The sequence below is a fragment of the Solanum verrucosum genome, unplaced genomic scaffold (assembly GCF_900185275.1).
Source record: "Solanum verrucosum unplaced genomic scaffold, falcon-dt-bn FXZP01000075.1, whole genome shotgun sequence".
NCBI lineage: Eukaryota > Viridiplantae > Streptophyta > Magnoliopsida > Solanales > Solanaceae > Solanum > Solanum verrucosum.
The window spans coordinates 745195-771809 of NW_026020211.1; the positions used below are offsets into that span (position 1 = coordinate 745195).

The 26615-nt window shown below is 37.0% G+C and overlaps 2 protein-coding genes and 1 pseudogene across 3 annotated transcripts; 1 reads left to right on the top strand and 2 right to left on the bottom strand.

Annotated features, from left to right (window-relative positions):
* Nucleotides 1–459: 459 nt before the first annotated feature.
* LOC125830513 (receptor-like protein CLAVATA2) lies at nt 460–2818 on the top strand. Its single transcript, XM_049509702.1, has one exon. The coding sequence runs from the start codon at nt 477–479 to the stop codon at nt 2715–2717; it is 2241 nt and encodes a 746-aa protein (XP_049365659.1). The 5' UTR covers nt 460–476; the 3' UTR covers nt 2718–2818.
* Nucleotides 2819–3484: 666 nt separating this feature from the next.
* On the bottom strand, nt 3485–16788 carry LOC125830516 (protein TRIGALACTOSYLDIACYLGLYCEROL 3, chloroplastic). Of its 2 annotated transcripts, none has more exons than XM_049509705.1 (10): nt 16325–16788; nt 14011–14142; nt 13133–13228; nt 12930–13007; nt 12760–12821; nt 12530–12605; nt 12123–12230; nt 5069–5244; nt 4902–4986; nt 3485–3884 (listed from the first exon to the last, which is right to left on the bottom strand). In XM_049509705.1, exons 1-10 carry the CDS (start codon nt 16781–16783, stop codon nt 3846–3848), a joined length of 1311 nt encoding a protein of 436 aa, XP_049365662.1. In that variant the 5' UTR covers nt 16784–16788; the 3' UTR covers nt 3485–3845. The 2 variants fall into 2 exon arrangements, with proteins under 2 accessions (XP_049365662.1, XP_049365663.1); XM_049509706.1 differs by having other exon boundaries at nt 3599–3884; nt 14011–14139; nt 16325–16770.
* LOC125830544 (U1 spliceosomal RNA) lies at nt 14480–14606 on the bottom strand (annotated as a pseudogene).
* Nucleotides 16789–26615: the final 9827 nt, after the last annotated feature.

A 26615-nucleotide genomic window follows, 5' to 3' on the forward strand; every position in this document is an offset into this window, starting at 1 on the left:
TCTTTTCTTTTTTCAAAGAGGTATTTTTCGTTTCTATAATATTGGGAGTAGCAAAATGCTACTAGTATATGAAATGACAATTAGTACTTTTATTTATCATCAAATAATATGGTGCAGTGTATACAATATCAAATGATATGGTGCAGTTGAAGTGCGCAAAAGACCAACCTCAAACACACAATCATAAAAAAAAAGTGAGGAAATATAGAGTGTGTGCCTCTCAATAAAATAAGTACTAAAAAAGAAAACTAGAAACAAGAAAGAATGTTGGTTCTTTAGTGGTGACTCTCAATGAAGTACCTACTTTCAGCTTACTCTCTCTATACTCACTACTGCTACTCAGTACTGATTCCTTTCACACATACTGTGCCTGCAAACCCTGTCCAGGGACCCCCATTTTCCCTTTCCCCTTTCTCCTTCCTTCCTTAGTTATCTCTCACACAAACTCTAATCTTTTTCACCTCTACCTTACCTCCATGGCAGAATCAGTTCTTGAACCTTGTACAACCTCTTATTCCTTCAAAGTTTCAATCTTTATCCTATTCTTCTTGATTTTCCCTCTCTTGAACCCATTTTCATCTGCATTTCCTCTTTCTTTTGATACTAATGCAACTGAGGTTGTCAATCTTGAAACAGAAGAGGACATGGGTTTGCTTTTGTTCTTCAAGTTACAGTTTCAAGAAACCCCTTTACCAAGCTGGGATGTCAATGTTCCTCTATCAAACTGGACTGGTGTTACCCGGTCTAACCAGACCGGACGGGTCACTGGACTTAACCTCACAAGGTTTAACTTGTCAGGACAGGTTCATCCTTGTTTGTGTAATCTTACTTTTCTTGAAACCCTTGTGTTGTCTCATAATAGCTTTAACAATTCAATACCTTCTTGTTTATGGAAGTTGTGGAGCCTTAAGACCCTAGATCTTAGCTATAATATGTTTACTCTTCTTATTCCTAGTACATTTGCAACAACTATGAGTAAGTTAATTGAGCTTGACCTTAGTCATAACATGTTGAGTGGTGAAATCCCAATGTGGATAGGGAATGTCTCAATGTCACTTGAAAAACTTTACTTGGGGTTTAATAGTTTTCATGGGGATATACCTAAGAGCTTGTTGAATTTGATGTCTTTGAAGTATCTTGACTTGTCTCACAATAGTTTGATGGGAAATGTGGGTGATTTTAACCAAGAATTGGTCTCACTTAATCTTGAGTCTAATTTGTTATCGGGAACTTTGCCTTGTTTATATTCGTCAAGGGAATCACTTACACTTCTTAATTTAGCAAACAATTCGATTCTTGGAGGTATACCAACGTGTATCTCGAGTCTTGGGGGTTTGACACAGCTCAACTTGTCACATAATGAATTACAATATGGTATCTCGCCTAGACTGGTTTTTTCAGAGAGGTTATGTTTGTTGGACTTGAGTTATAATGAGCTATCAGGGAAGATTCCAAGTAGGATTGTTGAGGCATCAGACAAGTCTGGACTTCTACTTCTTGACCTGTCTCACAATCAGTTCTCTGGTAATATTCCTGTAACCATAACAGAATTGAAGAGCTTGCAAGCATTGTTTCTGTCTTATAATCTTCTTGTGGGCGAAATACCGGAAAGGATTGGTAATTTGACCTATCTACAGGTGATTGATCTCTCACATAACTTCCTCACTGGCTCAATTCCTTTGAACATCGTAGGATGTTTCCAACTACTGGCGCTGATACTAAACAGTAATAATCTTTCTGGGGAAATTCAGCCAGTGCTTGACGCGTTGGATAGTCTTAAGATATTTGATATAGGAAACAACAAGATTTCTGGTGAGATCCCACTGACATTGGCAGGCTGCAAGTCGTTGGAAGTTGTTGACTTGAGCTCTAACAATCTCTCAGGGTCTCTAAATGATGCAATAACCAAATGGTCGAACCTCAAATTCCTCTCCCTTGCTCGGAACAAGTTCAGTGGATCTCTGCCAAGTTGGTTGTTTACATTTCAGGCTATTCATACTCTGGATTTTTCTGGAAACAAGTTCTCTGGATATATACCAGATGGTAACTTTAACACTAGTCCAAATTTCTACAACGGCGACATTAGGAAAACCATTCTTGCAGTACCATCAATTTCAGCTCGAAGCCTGGATATCAAACTTTCGCTCATTGCTGATGAAACTAGTTTGAGCTTCAACTATAACCTGACAACCACAATTGGAATTGATCTGTCTGACAATTTGCTTCATGGTGAAATTCCAGAGGGTCTGTTCGGATTACATGGTTTGGAGTACCTTAATTTGTCATACAATTTTCTTAATGGTCCAGTTCCAGGGAGTTTAGGGAAGTTGCAGAAGCTAAAAGCCCTTGATTTATCACATAATTCTTTATCTGGCCACATCCCTGAAAACATTACTGTCCTCAGAAATTTGACAGTTTTAAATCTGTCATATAATTGTTTCTCTGGTGTTATTCCGACAAACCGAGGTTATTGGAAATTTCCTGGAGCATTTGCTGGGAATCCAGACTTATGTATGGAATCATCTGGTAATGTCTGTCAAAGAACTTTGCCTGTAGAGCCAGGGAAGAAATTTGAAGAGGAAATGGAAGAGGGACCATTATCAGTTTGGATTTTCTGTATAAGTGCTTTAGTTAGCTTCTATGTTGGCGTTGTCGTTTTATTTTGTTCATCTCGAACAAGAAGCTGTATTCTGCAAACAAAAAGTTTAGCAGGTTGAAAGTGATAAGTGATCACATTGTACAGCAACTTATGAATTGTATCATATAGCAAAACTGCTTCAAGCATATCTTGTTTACTAACCAGCCCTTTATTTTTTTTAACTAGTTAATAATGCTTCATGTTGATTTTAGTTAGTGGAATGTTATGTTTCAAGATGCCTCAGAACAGTTGAATATTGTTTTTCTGCTGTGTGATACTTTCAATGGAATAGTTTTTCTATGGCTTTATCTATTTGAGTTGCTACACCATCAAGAACATGGAGGGTCTATAACCACCAAACTTTTTTAGTATAACCATTTTACATCCAGAATGCATAGATCAATTAATTCAGATTCATGTTGTGTAAAGCCTGTTAAAGGGAAACCGGCTCCTTACCAAATCATCGGTCTTCAAGATTCATATTCCTACATTGCCTCAATATATTAAACAAACATAACCTTTTTTCGAGCTAGATTCCAAGCATGTGAATTATCTCATTATCAAATCGTTGGTCTTCAAGCATAAACTTATTATCTTCCTTTTGTAGTGCCATGGAATTTATTCCTTTCAAGTGCTGCAGAAAGAATTTGTCCTAATCCATGGAATAATTTGGTGGTAGTAGTGATTTAAGTAATAAAAAATTCTATGATGTATATGACAAAGTAGAAAGAAATAGATTCCTCACTATCAAGATGCTATCATGTTATACAATTTGGCAATAGAGGTCAAAGTTGCTATTGCAAAGCTGAAATAAGAACACAAATCATTTCTACATGATTCCTTAATATGAATTGCTTAGTATGTTACACAATTTACTTACTGTAAAGTAATCAATTCATTTCAACATGATACACCTTACTATCAAGTATCAAGTTGCTAGCACTAAAAATGATGGAGACTGGTTACAAAGATGAATGTGAAATAAATAAGAGGGAAGAACAAGAGTAAAATAAAACCAGAAACTTCTTCTATGACGTGCATATTCATGTAAGCAGGCTCAGCAAAATAAGAGCTGCAAGTGTGACTACTCTTTAGACATTGATCTCTCTTTTGTTGCTTTGACAAGGTCAGCCTTGAAGCACCAAGTTCAGCTGGTAGGTAAAATCAACCCTACGAGTATGTCTTGTATTTGTTTTGGCTGCAGAAGCTAATATCTAATAGGACCATCCAAACTCCCTGATGCAAACTGACAGACAATGAAACAAACAATGCTTTAAAATCTTCACCCAGAAGAGCTAAATAACCAGAAGAAAACATGTAAATTTTCCATGGAATGGATTTATCTCTATATTCATAAATATTCAAAGTGATTGAAATTTTCTCTCTATTACTTTATTAAAGCAGGGAAAGTTTCAAAAAGCCAACTTGAAATCAGAAAATCTGCAGTGTAATATCTCAATTAGACTTATCTAACTGAATTTAAATAGAGACTCATCCTACAACTAAACTACTTATTGTTCTAATAAATCAGTAGTGACAGAAGAGAATATTCAACAGTTACATATATGCTTGAAATTTCTGTTTAGTGAAATTTCAGTAATATTTAAAATGTCTACTTTCTACTACTCCTCTGTCCCCAAGTAAAATTACTTGTCCATTTTGACAAATCAAGAAAAGACAAATTCTTTTTACCTATTATACCCTCAATTAATTAACTTTGAAAAAGGTAGAAATTTTTTAAAATCTTAAATTTTTAATTCATCTACTTCATAATTAATAGGGGTAAAATGGTAAACTCACTATGATAATTATTATTTTCTTAATAGGTGTGTCAATTCAAAAGTGGACAAGTAATTAGGGATAGAGGTGAGTACTTTGATAGAGACAATGCTTGTATAGTTTCTAAATATCGAGATTTTAATTTAAAGAAAATTAGGATTAATTCATAAACAGAAGGTTGATTCAGATGCCACGGTAAGTTATATCTGGTAAGACCTTTACCTGCACCGCGCGTTTACGCCCGACCAATGAATGCAAGATATGTGTCTTTCATAAACAAAAAGTTATAACTTAACCATGATAAAGTGATATGCATTCTTACTTTAATATTTAGTTAACTAAGGTTAAAATGATTGAGTGGAGGTAAACACTTGGTGCAGGTAAGCATTTACTGTTGTATCCTACTCCTTGCTTGTAACATAAGAAATTAACATTTCAGTTTTACAGAAACGAAACGTCGAAACCTAACCATGACCATCATTACCTGCCGAACAATAGGATTAGCTGATGTGGAGAATTCATGAGTCATTCCCTGCCAGACGACCTTACCTTCATAAAGAAATATTAGCCTGCACAGAAGGAACCTCAAACTTTACAATGGTTTGTAAGATAAGCAACATAATCATGTTTAAAAACAAGAAGAATCAGAACCTGTCAACAGCTCTTTTAATAGTACTGTGTTGATGTGTGACAACAACATATGATGCAATCTTCCCAGGTTTCCCAAGTGCATCCTCGCCTGCCACGTGAACCGAGCGAATGAGATCTTCTACAACGGTTGATGCAATCGGATCAAGTCCAGCTGTTGGTTCATCATACAAGAGCACCTACTCAGCAATGCATATAACTGAGATTACTTGGTTAATCATGCAGTAAATATATTCCTAAAGTATTATTTATTTCCTATCAGACTGAAAACACGAGGGAACCACTGTAACATCAAAATTTGCCAATGAAAAAGAAAGAAGATATGTAAAACTACAGCGACATGGTTTTTCATCAAAAACAAAAAATGGTTATATAGGGTATTCATGTGACATCATGAAGAAAGTAAAACACAACTTAAATAAACAGCATCGCTTGATATCAAGTTATTCCATCAGGGAGTACCGGAAACAAATTCCATGAGGAGACATTGAGCACACCATATACTTCCAAGTACTTGTTTTTAAAGGACACAATCACCAATGCATTGCCCTTAGTTCTATTAGCTATATTGCGTTAACAATATGTATTCAGGCTAATCTTAGATGGAGAGACAGAAGCAGATCATAGAACAGGTACAACATATTAGTCCATCGCTTATGATTTTCACCCTGAAAGAATTTTATGTGAGAATATGTGTGCGCACACCTTTTTTGATAAGTAAATTTCTGTCAAAGATATTGAAATGTGATACATTGACAAGCTCAGTAAGAACTGTTAAGGAACACACATGAATGGAAATTCCTTTCGACATATAGCAAGAAGGCTAAGAGACTCTATATTTTGAGAAATACTAGAACTTTGGATTACCAAGAGAGAACTTCATCAGACAACTTACTAAAATGGTTAAAGAAATGGAACTTACTAAAACATATAGTTTTCGTAGTTTCTACTTTGTGAAGTAAAAGATATTGTACTGTCAATCTGAAAGTCAGATAGTTTTCACAAAACATGTTTTTTTGTCCCCTCTACATATTTTCCAACATACTGTAACCTCAGAAAATCTCACCTTCCTCTGCTACAAACACTCATACAGTCACACTATCCTTGGCTTCTCCTTCTCACTTCACTTCTCCATCACCTTCTATAACTATGAACACATTATGTGCTCTCATTTCGTATTCTTGAATTAATTTTTACTCCCCGACCCTGTGCTATGTAGGTGGTTGATTTGAAGCATATATCATAAATTCAAATAAAGAAGTCCAACTATTAAGCGGTTAATTTGGCTGCTGCACATAGTTTGTATCAATCTGAATTAATAATGATGAACCTTTTATAGAAATTACAGAAAAGGGGCTAAAATACCCTTGGACTATTCTAATTGGTACAAAACTACCCTCCATCTACCTTTTCGCCCCCAAATACCACCGACGCCAACCTTTTGGCCCTACTATGCCCTTATTTTCAACGCGCCAAATTTTAAACTCATAACCTACACAAGTGTAGAATCAAGGGGTGAGTACCAAACAACACGATATTCAATAAGTAAATGGTTAACTCAAAGTAAAGCAATATAGAATACAGGTACTCCAACCAAACCTACACAACTACAATCTGCCCAACCTGACAGTTCACATTCCATATAGCATGTACAACAACACTCCAACATATACAAATCACCAATACATAGTATCATATTCATCAATCACAATAGGTGCTCACAAATTGTAATGATGTGCAATTATAGTGATGCATGTATGTCCTAACGATACACATCATACTTAGACTCAAGCTGGAACCCATGGGGGACTTACAAGGTCCATGTATCCGTCGAAACCATTTCCCTTCGGCGTAATCATCAATAGATCTCATCACAGCGTTTTCGAACCAATCAAATAGGCATGTTCACATAAATAATGATGAGATGACACTTTCAATCCATAACAACACAATCACGATACATTGTCAATAAAACCGTTCAAACCATCCACAACACATCAATATACCATCAAGTTACCTTTTATCATTAGAGTCATTCAATATGAACATGTGACAACAATTATTAAATCCTTCACCAAATCCCATTACTCCCCAACACACACAATAAGGAAATACGAAATTCTATATGCTTAACAAAGGTCAAGAAGTCTACTTGCCTCAAGAAATCACTCTGGTACTTGAGTTTTCCCTTTCTGGTTTCCAAATCAACATAATCTAATCAAATAAAGAATTCGAAACTACTAACATCCATATCAAAGGTTTTGGAAAACGAGGCCAAACTGACCCAATTCCAAGAACTAAGGTTAAATCTGAAAATTATTGTAAAATCAAAAATTGGAAATCAATAGTGAAAACCACACCAAAAATAGAGTTGAAATCAATCTTAAATCACTATTTTATACAAGCTTTAAGCTCTTGGAAACCTCCAAACTTTGAAGTTCAAAATCCCTACTTTGATGTTTAAAATCTTGAATAATAAAGATTAAGGGTCACAATACTTATCCAAATATTTCATCTCAAAAAATCACCTTGAAATCACCTCCACCAAGCTTCTAGGGTTCAAAAATGGAAGAAATCACAATTTTGAGAAAACATTTTGCCTGAGTAACATTTGCTCATCGTGATCACACCCCCAAAGTCTCGCAATGAGTAAAACTAGTCAACTCATTAAATTGATCATCGCGACCGCGACATAGGGCCACACGATCGCGATGATCAGAACACTATATTTACACGATTGCGATGAGCAAATGTTACCTGGGCAGAATGTTTCTCAAAATCGTGATTTCTTCCATTTTTGAACCCTAGAAGCTTGGTAGAGGCAATTTCAAGGTGATTTTTCGAGATAAATATTTGGCTAAGTATTTGTGACCCTAAATCTTTATTATTCATGATTTTAAACATCAAAGTTTGGAGGTTTTCAAGAGCTTAAAGCTTGGATAACATAGTGATTTAAGATTGATTTCAACTCCGTTTTTGGTGTGGTCTTCACTATTGATTTCTAAATTCTTTGGGTAACATGATTTTACAAGAATTTTCAAATTTAACCTTAGTTTTCGGAAATGGGTTTTTGGGTCATTTTAGCCCAATTTTCCAAAATCGTGGATATGGGTGTTATTAGTTTCAAATTCCTATTGTGATTCCTTATTTGATTAGATTGTGTTGATTTGGAAACCCGGTGAAAAGGAAAAGCTCAAGTACCAAAGTGATTGTTTGATTTCTTGAGGCAAGTGGACTTCTTGACCCTTTGTCAAGCATATAGAATCTTGTATTCCTTATTGTGTGTGTTGGGGAGTGATGAGAATTGGTGAAGGGTTTGATATTTGTCGTCACATGTTTATATTGAGTGATTTTAATGATGAAAAGGGGAAATAAAAAAGCAACTTGCTGATATACTAATGTGTGATGTGTCGTGGATGATTTGAAAGGTTATATTGATTCATTATTAATGATGTATCATGATAATGTTGATATGGATTGTGTATTGATATATAAATCATCATATTCTCATGATTTGTGTGAACATGCCTATTTGCATTAGTTCTGGAACACTGTGATCAGATCTATTGTGATGATTTTACCGAGGGGAAATGGTTCCGGTGGATACATGGACCTTGTGAGTCCCCCATGGGTCCTGACTTGAGTCTCAATGGGTGTGTATCATTAGGATAGGCATGCATCACTATATTTGACATCGCATTTCATTGCATTGCACACCATTTCCATTGTGAACCTTGTGAGTGCTTGTTATGGACTTGTGGTTGATGAATATGAAATAACGTATTGATGTCCTGCTTATGTTGAAGTGTTATTATACATGCTATGCGCTGTATAAACTGTGAACTATTAAGTTAGGCTGATTTTGTGCAGGTTGTAGTTGTGGAGGTTCGGTTGGAGTGTGGGGAGTACTCGTGTTTTGTATTGCTTTACTTAGAGTTAGTTGTTTGCTTGTTGAGTACCGTGTTGTTTGGTACTCACTCCTTTGCTTCTACACTTGTGTTGGTTACGAGCCTGGGTCATCGTGATTACACCTTCTCTTTTACATTCAAGACTTACTTCAGAGAGTTGCGAGGTAGCTGCTTATCATCTCGACAAACTCCTCTTACTCTTTTATTATGTTCTTGTTCTATTCTAGAAAATAAAGACATTTAGTCTTGTACTTCTTGAATCTATTGTAATACTTAGAGGCTTATACTTGTGACAACCAAATTTTGGGGTTACAATTGAGTTATGTTATGTTATCCGCATTATTGAAAATATGTTAGCCTTTTATTCTGTTTTACTTCCGCATTTCTCTTAAGTTGGGGTTTAGGTTGACTTTTCTTGGTGGGATAAGACAAGTGTCATCACGCCGTTTTTGGGTCGTGACAAGATGTTCTTCCAGCTTCGATAAACCAAGAATCTATTTCGATTTTACCCTCTCCATGTATGAACAAGTTTTCTGCATCAAATAGTGAAAAAGGCAGGTCGAATAGTGAAGCCGGATCCGGGTAATAGGTGGGATTTTTAATTAATGTAAGTTAATTATAGGGTGACCAATAGATAAGCAACACATCACAAATGAAGTTACTAATTGGGATTAAAATTTGGGGCGTTAAAAATAAGGGTATAGTAGGACATGAAGGTTGACGTCAGGGGTATTTGGGGTGGAAAGGATGTTGGAGGGTAGTTTTGTATCAATTCAAATAGTCCAAGGGTAATTTAGGCCTTTTCCCTAGAAATCAGGATGCTAAATGATATTGATAAAGCTGAACTTGACTACAACTTTCTTTTCGAATAGTCCACTCTGTTACTATCCTAGAAGACTCAATTCCTAAAGCAGTCCAGCTGACTCATCCATCCATCATTATCTGGACATTGTTAAAAAGAATTTCTCAACTTTGAATATAAGGAGGCTGATTTCCAGGCTTAGAAGAGATAGTGGTCTATCAAGCATGCTACAATTAAATTGTTCAGTGCACCGAAAAGTTAAAAGACAGAAAAACATTACTTATTGGGAAAAGGAAATACTAGAGTCAATTACACATACAATCCCCATTCGGATGAAGTTCCAAGTATAGAATAAAACTTCCTTCTTCCAAATCCGTGTAACAAATCGGATATATTTTCTCCTTATGCATTAACCTATTCTCTTGTATAGTAAAATTATCTCTCTTATTTCAGTGGATATGCATCAAAATCCTATAATCCCCCATATAACTTCTTCAAATAATTTCCTTATACTTCCAAAGAAAAAACAAAATAAAAAGAGGAGGCTTACATAAGATCAAAACAGACGACTTTTGCTTGGTTACTGTTAAAGAATGACAAAAGTCCCACATCGGTGATTAATGAGATGGTGAACTCCTTATAAGATTTGGGCAATCCTCCTCCCTTTGAGCTAGCTTTTGGGGTGTGAGTTAGGCCTAAGACCTAATCTAACATGGTATCAGAGCAGGGCCCGTCTCACGGGGACCCCAAAATCAAAAATTGCCCACGCACCAGATGCTAAGCACTGGGCGTGAGGTGGGGTGTTAAAGAATGACAAAAGTCCCACATCGGTGATTAATGAGATGATGAACTCCTTATAAGGTTTGGGCAATCCTCCTCCCTTTGAGCTAGCTTTTGGGGTGTGAGTTAGGCCTAAGACCTAATCTAACAGTTACTTTGTAGCTTTTAGTTCCAATTTTTATTTTGTTTGTGCAAGTATATTATTTAAAGAATACAAATAACATGAAAGGAATAAAGTCACGGCTCTAATGACTTTAGAAAAACAAGAAGGTACTCTGGTATAACACCTAAAAAAGCAAAATTCATACATAATGGGCAAATATTCTGAATATGCATATTGCAACGGGATTCTTATGAACAAAATATGAAAGAAAAGATGTATATGTAGCATTTGAAACCATATGGGAGATATGTGTTAGACCTACACCCCAAAACTTAAGCGTAGTATTCTTAACACGGTAAAACAAAACAAAACAACCAACAAAGAAAAGACCCAAAAGAAGACATAGAGAACTGCACTTTGAGAGAATGTGAGCACTTCTTACTTGTCACTATATAAAGAAATGAATATACAAACTGTGCATCAACACATCAACATAGTCAGGATATGTGCCACAACCCCTTTTTGCATCACAGATTTTTGTAAAACATTTGAAGTTTTTTATTAAAAAACATAGAGCCCTGCATCTTTGAGCAAACATGAACACTTCTTAATTTTCATTCCAGGAAAGGTATGAATATACGACTGTGCGTCAATACATATACCAGGATCAGGATACATCATAACTCTTTTGCATTACAGATTTTTGTAAAACATCGACTGATTGTTTAATAAAGAAGCTATCAATAAATATAACAACATCAATGACACCTCAATCCCTAACTAGTTGGGTTTGGCTATATGAATCCTCACTAACCATGTCATTCCATTTAGACTTGTGGAGATACAAAATCTGTACTGCCAACAGGTACGGCAGAAAACACTTATTGACAGTTTGACACTGTACAATCAGCAGTATTTGCAGGTATCCTTTCCTTTTGGTTGCAAATTGCACTCATATCATCTTTATGGAGTAGAATTCATCAAGTCAAATTATCATTAAACTTGCCTGGAAGATCAGATGTGAACTTAGTTTTTCTTTTTCACTAGTATGACTATGAACAATAGCAATTGGACATCCAACCTTTTACTCTAACAATACAAACAGAGTCCAAAGAGTAATTGTGAACTCATCTTAAACCAACTGCTCATAGTAAATGCTCTCCTGATTACAGAAGAATGGGAGCACCTCAAGTTCATAAACATCACATCCCTTGGACAATTAATTCAGTAGTGCTATATCCACATAAGTTATCCATTTTCTCTTTTCTCGTGTCATTTAGACCAACTTTAAGACTGAAGGGAAGTGGATAAATCCTTCATTTGAAAATATTTTTACCAATTCAGGTTCACAGAGCAAGCATGAAGTAAAAAATAGTTAACTAGATTACAGCAATCCATGTAGCAGAATTACAAATGCTAGCCAAAACGAACTGATGACCATGTCATGAAGCACCTGTAACATACCTCTGGCTCTAGTACGTCTTTGGTGGTATCAAAAATTATAGAACGAGCTAGAGCAACTCTTTTCTTCATACCACCAGACAATTCAGAGGGTAATCGGTCTTCAACTTCCTGCATAGAAATAAAACTGAAAATTGGCATCTACGGAAAAACAATCATCATAAACAAATTACTATAATGATGAATCCTCTATTCCCTCCTTTAATTCACTCTACCCAAAGAACAGAAGAGCAAACAGCAAGGCATTTCCCTACTGCGAGAGAGAGAGAGGGAGATCCTGAAGTGATAATGCAAATAGCAATTTCAAAGTTAAACTATTCACTGACACACTATGTTGGAAACCCAGATACATTTATTAATGAAAAAAAAATAGACATTGTTATCATAAATATGTCCATCATTGCACATACCTTCAAACCAACAGCAGCTAAAGTTTCGGTTACAAGCTGTGCAATTTGATCCTCTGGCATAGCTGAATTCTCATATCTAGAATTCCAAAGAGAAGAAGATCCAGTTAATCTACGTATAAACTGGATTTTCTTAATTTTAATCAGTATAGCTAACAGAAAAACTTCAGAATTCAGTAGAGCTGAGAATATCTTTTCTTTTTGGGATAATTAAAGCGTTGAGAGTATCTTACAGCAAGAAACCAACATTTTCACGAACAGTTAATGAATCAAAAAGCGCAGCACTCTGAAACACCTGTTATGGGGATGGATATGTTCATAAGATTACAAAAATATTCAAGAAGCATCTCCATAGAACAACTTTACTGGACAACATTAAAAGAGCTCAGAACATGTAACTTACTAAGCCAATCCTAAGCCCAGAAATTTCCTCATCACTCACTAATCCATTACGCAGTTTACCACGGATAAAGACTTCCCCCTGCATTCAATGAAGTCTATTAGCAGAGATAGATAACGGTATCAAAATTCAAAATTTTCAGAAATCACACAGCTGTATTTTGAGACAAATACTCAAGCCACAAGAGAAACATAATGCACACATACTTTATCAGGAGCAAGTAGGCCAGCCATTATCTTTAAGATTGTTGATTTCCCTGTGCCAGAAGGCCCAATAATTCCAACAGCCTCACCATGTCTGATCTGTAACAAAGGGTAAGAGTGGTGATTAAAAGTTGTCAGCACTTCCACCAAATGCAAAGGACGAGAAATCATGAACATAGAACCTAACACAGGTACGGAAATTAGAGTAATCTATAGCCAACCATCTTTCTTTCCTCAAGGGAAGTTTCCTAACCTCTACCTTTATTGCTCTTTCAATCATAATCCATAGAACTTCTAACAGAAAAATTAGGAAGTACCCCAAATTGCAAGACCCAATAGCTCAAACAAATAGAGAGTTAAAATAATTAACTTCACCCTGGGGAACTTGTACTTCTCACAAACAATTCATGATGAATCTACTGGTTTATAGCACATATGTGTTGCACATCCTTATAAGATAGATCTCTACCTCAAGCAAACCTATGCAAATCTTATCAGTAAGGCAAAGATTGCATTCAAAACAGTTTCTAACAACATAAGATGGATTTGCATCAGGCACAAGTAAGAGAGAAAACAATATCAGACTAGCAAACAAAGGAAGAAAAAGAACCTTTCGACCAACCTAAGAAGTGGGAAGCAAGGCAAGTAGCATTCGTGCAGGGGGAATGTGTTCTAGCTATTTAGTGTCAAAGCATAGAGAAAATTATTCATTATATCAACTTTCCCATCATAAGATATAAGTAGGAAATGATTCACTACAACCAATCATTGTTTGCATGAAAACCCCCGATATAATATCAGTCGCTGAAGTAGAATAGACCGGAATTTAAATGCCCAAAGTGCATACAAGCAGTTGCAAAAGGAAATAAATGAAAGTTCACCTTTAAGCTCACACCTCTTAAGATATGCTTGTCGCCAAATGACTTGCACACATTTCTACACTCAATAAGCACATCTGAGTCACTCTTAGGCTCTCTCAACAAGCTCACATTCTCCGATTTAACAGATTCCTGCTATTCAAACAAGACGAAGAGCAAAATGAAGGTAGATACAATAAACTAGGCAGGATTCAAATGTTTTCACCATCTGACAAATGCAAAGCAACTCATCTATGTCCTAAAAAAAAAAACATATCCAGAAGACAACCATTTATCTGGAAAAAAAATTCTAGCAGTAAAGTTTTCGCAAAGGTTCCTCATTGATAATGGTGTACTAAAAAGTTTCATCTAATGAGATTCCAACAAAGCCGCAAGCAGTACATATTTACAAGTACCAAAATTTAATAGGTATCCTAGAAGAGTTCACCAAAACGGAAAACCCAAAACTACATGCTTCTTTGGTTCCTTTAATGTTATTATGCCATAGGCTCGACCACTTGAGCCAATCTTAGATTGGTAACTCTCTCAAGTGCAGCGGAGATCACCAACCTAGGTCATGGACCTTCTTGATCACTCATTGACCCTATCCAGGTAAGTAAAGTGTGCTCCATGGTAGGACTGTCTTTGGGCATGAAATTAACTCTGACACTCTAGTGGAAGAGGTTTTGACTTAGAGTATCTAATAAAACAGATACTATTAGCAACCTTTGCAATGAGAAATCAAACCTTAGCACTGTTTGAGCACCCATGGCATATCCCAACTCAACCAGTTACAATAAGAATCCCTTATCTTTATTTGGAACTGTCCCAGACCAATGTAGAAGTCCATCCACATTCCCCTTAGCTCACCATTGCTCAGTATGTATTTTGCTTACTCAGAGTTCTTGACTTGGCCTTCTACTATTTCTCTTCTGCTTCTTGTTCTCTCTCTCCAGCTGGTCTTATTTCGGTGCTTAGCTTTTTAAGATTTAGTGAGATACCCCACTAGATATGGATATTTTCAACTTTTTCTGGAATATTACTCCGGAAAACTGTTTGGACATAGAATTGTTACAAATACTTTCTCAGAATGCGAAACTCCAAAAAGTTTGTTTTCACAACTTTCACTCTAAATCACTGACAAAAATTCAAAAACAATTTCAATTTGTATTCATGTCCAAACACAACTACAATTTTCAAATACCATTTTCAACTTCTTTTTCCAAATTTCACCAATGTATATGTCCAAACACCCACTAAATTATGAAGAGCGACATTCTTTTTGTAACATACTAACAAAGGAAGTCAGACAAGCAAATTGAAATGGAAGGCGCACGTTGATTTGTCCATGAGATCAGCAAAATGTGATAATATTTCTGATTAGTGTTTTCTTAATAGATAATCAAAATTTTGAAATAGTATTTCTGATTAGTATTTAAAAGTAGTAGTGGTGAAAATTAGGGGAAAATGTATTACATCCAATATGAAGGTAGTCTTTCTGCATTTGATTGAAAAAAAAAATTCCTATGTTTAAGACAACAAATGCTGGGAATAGCTCACAAAGAAGGAACTTTCACCAAATGGAGTCCGAAAGAGATGTGTGCCAACAAGACATTAGCATTATGGAACCATTAACATGAAAAGATAGACATTTCTACTTTGGCACTCCAACTTTTACTACATTCTCAATACTCGACCACCTTGCCTAAGAGAACCAAAAAATCTACCACGCACACAGTGATTTCAGTAACTACCTCAATCCTACATGATTCATGAAGCTCTGCCACATACTACTAGTACTGTAGCTATCCCAATTCATATGGCATTCTTTCTATTTTGGATGGCCTAAGATATACTACGCCATTCTATTTTTATAAAAGTTCCATAACTCTCAAGCATTCAAAATCATTTAACTATTCAAATTTTCACTTTGATGTGATATTTTATATCAAACTAAATTATGAATCATTATTTTCTTCTTCTATAGCTAATACAATTGAGCCAGGGGTTTATTGAAAATCACCTCTGAGGTAGAGGTAAGGTCTGCGTATACATTAACCTCCCCAAACACCATTGCGTGGGACTACACTGGGTATATTGTTGTTGTTGCTATAGCTAATGCAATTATAAAAATCCAATTGTACATCCTAAGCTTTTTATTCCATCAAATACCACAATATAAAATGGAATGAATAGGATACTACAAAGAGAAAGCAATGGAAAATTGGGCTAGCCTCTAGCATATGCAAAAGAAACACATACGTGGATTACAAAACAGAACCCAAAATAAAAAATCTGGATAATTGGACGACCCAAAATCAATTCATTATGGTCTTACATTGAATTTTGTATTGGGAACCCGATCAGAATCAGCAGCTTTGTAGTCCCGAGGGGGTGCAACACAAGCACAAACAGTCCATTTATCCTTCCTATTCGTCAGGGAACGCAGCAATAATGGCTTTCCTAAATCAAAATTGGGAAAAAATGTTTTCATGTAGCTAGAAGAAGAAGAAGAGGCGACACTGTTGCTTTTGCAAATGCTGACAGCAGGTGACATAACAGAACCCACAAAAGAAACCATTGAGTTTCGCCAAACAAAACCCACTTTGGAGAATTTAAGATGGGAAATTCTGGCGCTGACCCAGATCGAATTTGGACTCAAGAACCATGAAATAGATCGAATTTCAATGGAGAAATGATATTGGTCACTCTCAATGAAAAGGAAGACAGGACATGTAGTGGGTTGAGAAGCACTGTAGAATGTTGGGAGGAAGAAGGCCGAAAGCTCCTCACGCATACGTGGGGCGGGGTGGGGTGGCGTGGGGTGGGGTGGGTTGGGTTGGGTTGCGTGGGTGTGTGTGGGTGTTACTAAAAACCCAACTATACCAAAAATGAAAGGCATAAGACTTAAATATGTCATCGAATATTAATAAAAGACTCATTTATATTATTCGTTAAAAGTTTAGCTCATCTACATTATTTTTGTTTGAGAAAAGTTCTTTCATATTATTATTTGTTAACTGAAATGATATAGATAAACCAATTTTGTAATGGATGACATAGTTAAGCCTTTTCTCAAAAATTGATGGCATATATGAACATTTTTCCTTTTAAAAAATTGATAGAATTAATGACGTGATCGAATCATAATTGACTATGTGTAAAAAATAATTTTGCAAAATCAAAAATATTTTTTAGTTAAAAAATAATGGCATGGATGAGCATTTTCTCAAACAACAATGACATAGATGAACCAAACGTTTAACGGATGACATAAATGAGCTCTTTCTCAAACTTCGATGGCATATTTGAGCATTTTCCAAAAAATAAAATTATATGTATGTGTGTATATATATATATATCATAAAAAAAGATTATAATTTTATTGTCCATATTAATTTTTTGCTTTCCTTACATCTTCATTTTTGTGTATGGAAAAGCTCTCAAGAGGGATAGACCTCATTGGTATCTCCATGTTTGGGCCAAAAATCTCCCACAGTTTCTTCGCAGATGATTTTTACCTTATTCACTAGGGTAAATAAAATACTACCGAACCATCAACAACATCCTTGAAATGTTCTGCAAAGCCCCTAGTCGAAAGTTCAATCTAGCCAAATTAAAAGTCATCTTCTCGTAGAACTGCACCCTTGAGAACAAGGCCATGTGCTCTGACATCCTCAATATTAAGGCTAGCAATTCTTTTGGCAGGTACTCGGGCTTCCCCATTTTTCATTCTAGACTTGTCCATGGTGATTTCCAATACATCAACGATAACATGCAAGCTAAGTTTAGTGGATGGGAAACCAACTTTCTTAATATGACTAGAAGAGTTATTCTTGCAAAAGCTTCACTAGGAAACATCCCCTTCCATGCCATGCAATATAAACAGCTCCCTGCAAAGACCCTCAACACCATCAATAAAATCTGAAGGAATTTTGTTAGGGGAACAACCTCTGATAAGAAAAGAATGCACCTATAGGTTGGAATATCATCACTAAGGGTAAAATGATAGGGAATTAGTTCTTCATAAGAGTGAGGTTAAAAATAAAGTTCTTCTTACTAGTATGGAGAATGTATAAGAGTCCACACCACTATGGACTAAGGTCCTCCACTACAAACCTTTCCATAATGAGAATTTCACCTATGACATGAACACTGTTTTTAGGATTTGGAATGACATAAGAAATGGCTAGGAGGCATGCTTAAAGGGATCTCGATGGGTGGTGAATAATGGAAGTAATGTAAAGTTCTTTGAGGATAATTGGATTCTTGGGTCGAGATCCATTAGGCAACACATCTTTAGGCTTTTTAATAGAGAGGACCAATCTACAAAAGTGAACTATGCTTCAACAATGGGACCTGAAACCTTCGCACCCTTTTTATGACCTTTCTTAAGGATTTCCACAATAAAATAACTAATAGTTTTATCCCCTCAACTACAAATAAGGAGGATACTCTCATTTATAATATTGCTAATAATGGCATGTTCACAGTCAAAAGTGCTTACAACCTCGTCGATGCCATGAACAACACTGACACTAAAGCTACAAATACCAAGGATCAAAGTACTAACTTCTCTTGAACTTAGAGGATAGAAGTACCAAATAAAATTAAAACCTTCATCTGGTTGCTCATTCATGATCTATTACCTACTAGCCAACATCCCCACAACATTGGTATTAATGTGGACCAAATTTGTAAATTCTATGAGAGTGGGATTGAAAATATAGACAACATTTTTTTCACTGCATAGGGCCGCCACCTCCTTTCGGCAAAAAATTGTCAATGCCAACAACTCCATTGCGAGTTTTGACTCAACTAGGATTAATGCAAGGAATTGGAAAGACACTTGGGATGTTATCAAAGGCAAGGACTTCAACAAATGGATATCATAGGGAAATATCAACTCTTTTTGCATACGGAGTCTTTGGATTAACAGTAAGGACAACATGCTTAACAATAAAAAGTAGCATGTCCAGATTGAACACGTTATTAAACAAACTACTGAATTCAACCTCATTATTGCTAAAACAAAGATGCCAAGAAACATCAAGATGGTTGTCCATATTAAATATAACCCCTCAGCACATGAGCTCTCAAGCTTAACATAAATGGAGTTGTTACTCTAGACCCCGAAAAAAGGGGCATAGGTGCGGTGTTTCAAGACCACACGGGTAAATAGGTGAAAAGGCTTCACCAAAACTTGTGCCCACACTACCACAATTCAAGCAGAATTGCTAGTTATCCTTCACGGATTAAGAACAACACTTATGTGGAAAATCCAACCACCTTAGAAGTTAACTCTGACCACCCAAGTCTCTAGAAGACAATCTATTTCAAATTCAGTTTCTCATTGGGAGTGACTCCGGAAAGATCTTCGGGAAAGACTTTTGGAAATTCATTCAACACTGAAACTGGCCGAAATGTTGGGGCCTTGGACCTATCCTTGACCCAAAACTAGATGACAAATGCAATCATTAGAAATCATTTTCCTGGCCTTAAGGTAAGAGACCGACCTAAGGATGCTGAATTACTACCCTCCCATTCTATGACAAATTTATTGGGAACTAAAACTTAATGACTCTAGTTCTATAGTCGACCGAGACATAATAAGAGTATAATCAGTCCATGCCAATAATGATATCGAAATCAAGTATATCTAACTAAAAGGTGGTTTTCTAAGAAAAAAAACTAAGGCTGACAATTTTCGTCCATTTAGCTAAGAATGATTTACCGACTTGAGTAGAGACTAAGAAGGTTCTAATAAGATCTCGGGACTAACATCGAAGTTCACAACAATTTAAGGAGTCACGAAGGAAAGTGTGGCTCTTTGATCTAATAATGCATAAACATCAATATGAAAGACATATAATATACCAATGACTACATCAGGGGAATCTTCATGATCCTTTAGAGTCTGCAAAACATCTAACTTGTTCTGGCGTTGATCGTCACACACACTGAATGAGGTACCCAATTGAGTCACGCGACTTGATGGAGCTATCAAAAGGTTGATCTGAGTCTCCTGGTGAACATGCTTTGCCACTTATTGGGGACACTAGGCACTCCCTTACTCTATGATCTGAATTTCCACATCCAAAACAACCACCACTACCAGCCATACACTCTCTTGGATGGTTCTTAACACACTTCTTACAAACTAAAAAAGACAACCAGTGACACTTCTATGGACTTAGAGCCTAGTGCTCTATCCTTATTCTCCTATCGGAATTTGGGTATTGCAACACTAGCAGAGGATGAGGCTAGACCTGAAAACTTTTACACTGCCTACCCTAGCCCTCTTACTCTCCCTCTCACCTTTCTTAACTTTCTCTTCATCAACTGACTGAGCATGAGTCATCAATCTAGATATGTTTATCTACTTGATCAACATAGCAGTCTTACACTCTTTTACCATAGTCTCTGTCACCATAAACAAACTTACTCATATTGGCCTTTGGATCAACCATCATAGCTGGAGCATACTTAGAAAGCTAAGTAAACTTAAGAGAATACTCTTTCATAGTCATATCTCTCTGCTTTAGATTAATAAATTATTGGACCTTGGCTTCTCTTAACTCAAGTGGAAAGAATCTATCCAAGAGTGCATCCACAAACTTGTCCTAGCCAGGCAGCCAGCCAGCCAGCCAACTAAACATGCATTAACACCCCATTTCATTTCATTGTTTGTACCAAATTTTAGTGGGTAAAGCATTTAAGTCTGAAATCTTAATTAGAGTGACACTTATAATCTAACTGATTTTCTCAATACCATCAATATACTCCTAAGGATCATTCTCTACTTTAGAACCATGAAACTCAAGATGATTCATTTGAGTAAAATTCTAGAATCTTGTTGCTATCATATTCTTATTTGGGTTGATTGGAGAAACAACTTAATGGTTGATCTGAGTGGTCATAGCTTAAGCTAGCACCCGAAAAGCATCCCTAAGACACTTGTTCGTTTAGAGAGTATGCTGGAGTTGGTGGTGCTTTCTGATGTAAATGCATCGAGCATGGATTAGATGTAGGTTAAATAGAGTTAATTAAACTCTATCTACTGAAAGCATGAAAGAAAAGAAGTATTTCCTAAAAAGTTTCATAACCTCTATTCATAATATGGTGCACTTCACACCAATAAATAAGACTCTACTTAACAAGGCTTTTAGACACCCTAGGACACTTTATATCTGATGCAACACTAAGTTTGTCACAATCTAAGCGTACCCACTAGTCATAAAATAATGTTAAGAGTCACAAGTGACCCCAAGCAACCCATGGTGATATATATATATATATACATACACACACACTATCTTAAAAGCATGAATTCCCTAACTTGAATGTTAAATTACTAGAATCCCCCCAACTTTAAACACCCAATTTAGTATATAATCTATAATTTATATTATATTATACTATATTTATTCGTTCTATATTATATTAAAAGCTGACTCCTTTTCACATTGATGAGTAATTACTTCTCCGAAGGGTTGTGACTTTTTCAACGAGTTATGACATTTCTGAATGATTGTTATTTTTCTGAAGGGTTGTGACTTATTTGATAAGACATGATAAACACATTTTCATACTATAATTTGTTGTTTATAAATAAAGGGATTTTCTCACATTTTTAATCTACGAAATTTGTAAATTTTCTATTCCTCTTTTTCTTAAAACAAGAAAGATTGTGAGAATTGTTCAATTATGCAATTACAATATTTTTTGTGGATAAATTATACAGATCAACAAAAATTAATGCAACAAGGAAAATGAAATAACTCAACTCCAAATGAGAAGACTATCTAGATAATTAATATGTACTCATTTTCATTGCCACAAATATACTTTCGTAACAACTTCTACTTGACAAGAAGTTCAATGATTTTATGGTGCACTAACTACAACTTGGTGTTCACGCTGTGAAAAGCCTCAAACTTTTGAATAAAAAAGATTTGATCAAAAACTTGTTTGAAAAGTTCAAACTAGATTTAATAAGTACTTCTCCATTTTCAAATTATTTGTTGTACTTTTATTTTTATTCAGTTTAATACATAATGTTCTTTTTTCTGGAGGGGGGGGGGGGATGTTTAAGACTACAAAGTCAAAAGACATTTTTATATATTGTCACGATCCAACCCACCGGGACGTGCGGGCACCTACTCTAACACCTAAGTAGGAGAACCCACGATTCCCAAATAGTTAAATGACATGCGAAAGATTAATAAAACAGGAAAATAAATAACATTTATGAGAAGTTTTTATAAAATAAAGAGTTTTTGCCAACAATTCCAGTTAAGACTTATAAAGTAATTAACAACCCAGGGATCTAGTCTAAACAGGTACAAGAGCTTCTAAGATTACAAGATAGAAAATATGGTAACAAATGACGAAACTCCCACCACTCTTTGAAGGAAAAATGGAAGATGTTGGAGATTATCTTCGCCTTCACCTATGAAACATTACAGACCCTGCAACCAGACTATGCCCAAAAAGGCATAGCAAGAGTAGTATCAGTACAACCACATAGACTGGTAGGCATCATCGGTCAACCCGATGCCCACCGCATAATATAATACATCGATTATCAAAAACATGCAATAAGACTGTTCATTCCTCCACCTTTATACCCTCATATCCTTACCATTCTGGATACCTTGCATATACTAGTACACTTGACCCTAACCCTCACTCGCTCCATTCTGATATCACCACTAAACACTCTACCTCTTAGAGCAGTTTCAGATATAACCACTACCAACCCAGCCAACCACTCACGACATACCCTTGCTCGTTCCACCAAATCACTCAACCCCTGGCTCCATAATACGTTCTATCAAGGCTTATAACCGTTCCCATACAAATTCCCAACTAGAGTAGTACCTAACTATTTAACACTTACAACATATCACCACTAAATAAGAACAACACATTAGTACAATTACACAAAATTATGGTTCAATCATCCTCTCAGAGCAATGTATAATTCCACAATATCAATAACAAGTAGATGTATATGAAAATTCAATAGTTCTCTCATGGAACCCATACCCAAACTGTTAGTCTACCGGAACGTGGTACTAGATCCCAATTAGTGTGCCGGAACGTGACACCTGATCCAATATATACACCGAAACGTGGCACCCGATTCAAGTTAGTGTGTCAGAACGTGACACCCGATCCAATCAACACAACCTCAGTCACAATCACATCCATAAGAACAATACTCATTATCATACAATCAAGTAATAGGTTCATGACATGTAATTATTTATACTTAGTCTTTTCGTTATCATTCGATTCATGTTCTCTAATCCCATTCATGTACACAAAGCATGGAAACAACAACAACAAGCATACACAACTCAAACTAGAGTCGAACATCCTCCAACCTATTACCCAGGACAAGGCTTCCTTTTATAATTCCCATCTTATTCAACAATTGACAGTATATAAACAATCATCCCTTTTCCGATGCACAAAGGCGTAAGCATGAATCCTACTATCAATTATCAACATACTATGAAGTGAAAAATGGATTTATAACTACTTAATTAAATAAACCTAGCCTACCTGGGCATCAAGCAGTCACAGAGGGTTATAACTCCAATCCAGGCTTCCAAACGATGATACAATGGATTTTGATCGGAAATCTGCAAGCTATCGACATCCTTATGCTAGAAATCTCTTTCTCCTTCCTTCCTAAGCTTAGAGCAGCTTTTTGGGGTTTTTTGGGGTGATCCTCGCCTCCTTTTGGTGTTTCTGGAAAAAGGAGAAAATAAGACTTCGCGTTATTTAAGTTTTTTCCTGTCCATCCCACTCTGGACACTTATTCCGCCAGAGCGTCATAGCCCTAACGACATCTGGTCCGCTCTGGTGGGTTGAGAGGCCCAATTTTCTTGACATTTTTTGTTTCCTAATTAATGACGGTTTGAGTCGTTATAATAGATACCAATTTACTCCTCGTTCGTCCCCGAATGACTAGCGATGGGATAAACATGTGCCCTTTTTCAGAGTTCTTCTAAATTTAACGACTCGGCCTATTACAGACCCACGAAGGGTGGTGGCTTTTCAAATTTGAAATACGAAAGGTTCTATACTCGGAAGACTAGTTAGGGAAATGAGGCAACATACGGTGAAATAAATTGCGTCCAATTTACACAGCCTGGCCCCGCTAGAGCGGAGGCTTCCTGCTGAGGTGGGACCGCCGTAGCGACAAGCCTCCCACTGTAGCGGGAGATCGGAGGTAGTAAGTAGGGGGAAACAAAAATTTTCCCCATTTCTTCCAAACTCTTCCCAAAATTCCAAGAAAAACACTCTCAATCGCTCCATTTCGTATGTCAACTTCAAGGTAATTCTCTTGTTCCTTACGTCAAATACTTCATTAGTTACTTCACAAGATTGCATGACGTTAAACAATTGATTAAAAGGGTCTTGGGGTAGTTATTCTTAGAACAAACATGGGTTGCTTGATATTGTTAGAAAAACGTAGCATGGACACTTCCCTTACATCCCCAACGTCTCCACAACGTTCTGGGCGTAATGATTTCATGAAAATACGGTTGAAGCGATACCAAAATGGGTGGGGGAAAGTTGAAAGGTTTTCTTGGCGTAAAACTTGAATTTGGACATTATTTAGGGGTTATTTTGCTAGAATAATTACATATATAGGTTCTAGGGTACTTTGTAGACTCTGATCTGCTAAAATTCTGTGAAAACAAGGGTTTTGGGATGAAGAGGCACCATGATCGTGCCTGAGGTTCGTCCAGAATGAAGGCCGCTTTGGCAGCCTTCCTCCCGCTCTGGCGGCCTTCATCCTGCCCTGGCGACCTTTATCCCGCTCTGGAAGCCTCCTTTGTCCCGCTCTGGCGGGATTTGGGCCGCTGTGGTGGGACCTGGGGAAACAGTGGCTTGTGTCCTTTTAATGATAGAAAATTTATTTTTCCCTTAAACCCGATATTGTCTAATCCAGGGAATTCCTAACGCATATGTTTTCATAACCTTTGCAGGCTTGTCTAATATGGCTGGAGTCAATGAAGAGAATTTGCCTTTTGTCCAATTTCCCGATGCTGCAAGTGGGGAACGGTTCCACGATCATCGAAACACCAAGTTTTGCTGTGAGAAGGGTTTTTAGCTATTGAATTTAGAAGAGAAGGCACCCACCTTTTATACCCGTTTGATGGAGTTTGGTTGGGCTCTACTTGTAGAGGCTCCCCCTGCTGCGCGTTCTACATGGGTGAGGGAGTTCTATACTATCCTTGATAATGTCCGCTGGGACGATCCTCACCCTACCATCTACATTCGGGGAGTTGACATCCACTTGAACGCTTTATTAATTAATGATGTACTCGAGGTTCCCTAGGTTCCTAACACAGAGTATGAGGAAAATTTGAGGGAGCTGGACTTGGGTTGGTTGATGGATACGCTAGTGGAGCCTACGCATCGGGACAGGGTTTACTGGGCTACTACAGAGGGAATCACTAGCTCTGACTGGTCACCGGATGCTAAGAGGTGGCTGCACTTGGTTAGCAGGAGAATCTGCCCATCGAGCAACCACACCGATGTGACATTTTCTCGTGCCTTGGTAGTGGCATGCACTGTACAGGGCATTAGACTAAATGTAGGCGCACAAATCATCTCAGAATGGAAGGTGTTCTATCGGGGCAACAAAATGGCATTCTTTTTTCCTGGACTAGTGACTGTGATGTGCAAGAGAGCGGGGGTGCCACTCTTAGACACCGATAAGGTATTCCTTATGGATCCCCCTTTTCACCCTCTTTTGATTAGACATGCTTCCATCTCCGGAAGAAAGATGAGGAAGACGGGCCGTGCCAGCATCAGTCAAGCAGCTACGGAGGCGGATGACAAATGAGGGGAAGATGACGAGGCCTACGTTGCTCTCCCTACCCAGTCCTAGTCCCCGCTTTCCAGTGCTCGTGTAGAGGAGGACCTGGCGGTCGTCCGTAGAAAATTTGGAGGTTCCCGGGCCAGTACCTCATCTTTGGTTCCACCCCCCACTGCCCTCGAATTGGAGATGCTCCGCCACTACCTGCGATGGTAGATAAAGAAGAACATGGAGAGGGATCGTCTGATGTTCTTAAGGTCATTTTCTCCTGCGTCGCCCCCAGCATAAGCTTTCCACGCTCAAGCTGGAGGACTTCTGGGAGTTTCCCTGGTTGAGTGACGCTTGGGCTGGCGAGACACCCCCAGAGGACATGGGGTCCGACAGTGACAATTCCCATTCACAGGTTCCTGATATGGTTATTGTCCCTCTTGGGCATGTAATGGACAAATTTCTGTTTCTCTTTTGTTTTTCCTCAAACTTTTTGTACGCACATGGATGCTGGTTTTTGATGTTTATCACAACTAATGTTTAAATGCTAAGGTTTATAACTTACTGATCTGTTGCTGAAAACTGGTTGAATTGCAGGGATCAACTCATACACGATTAGGGGTTGATATGCGTGACTAGGGAAAAACAGGGAGACTGATAAAAGTAAACGCTGTCAAATATACTTCATCCAATAATAAGAATCAACGATCGTTTAATAGTAATATAACCCAACTAGTGAGTTGGGGTCGAGTCCCAAGGGAGTGGTTCGTACTCAAGAATTAATAAAAAAAACATA

Excerpts from the sequence above, each read along its gene's own strand:
- LOC125830513 (XM_049509702.1), top strand. The coding sequence starts at position 477 with ATGGCAGAATCAGTTCTTGAACCTTGTACAACCTCTTATTCCTTCAAA.
- LOC125830516 (XM_049509705.1), bottom strand. The coding sequence starts at position 16,783 with ATGCGTGAGGAGCTTTCGGCCTTCTTCCTCCCAACATTCTACAGTGCT. Across the intron at positions 14,143-16,324 it reads TTCCCAATACAAAATTCAAT|CAGGAATCTGTTAAATCGGA; the intron begins GTAAGACCATAA and ends TTGTTTGAATAG. Across the intron at positions 12,231-12,529 it reads TAGCTGCTGTTGGTTTGAAG|GAAGTTGAAGACCGATTACC; the intron begins GTATGTGCAATG and ends ATTTCTATGCAG.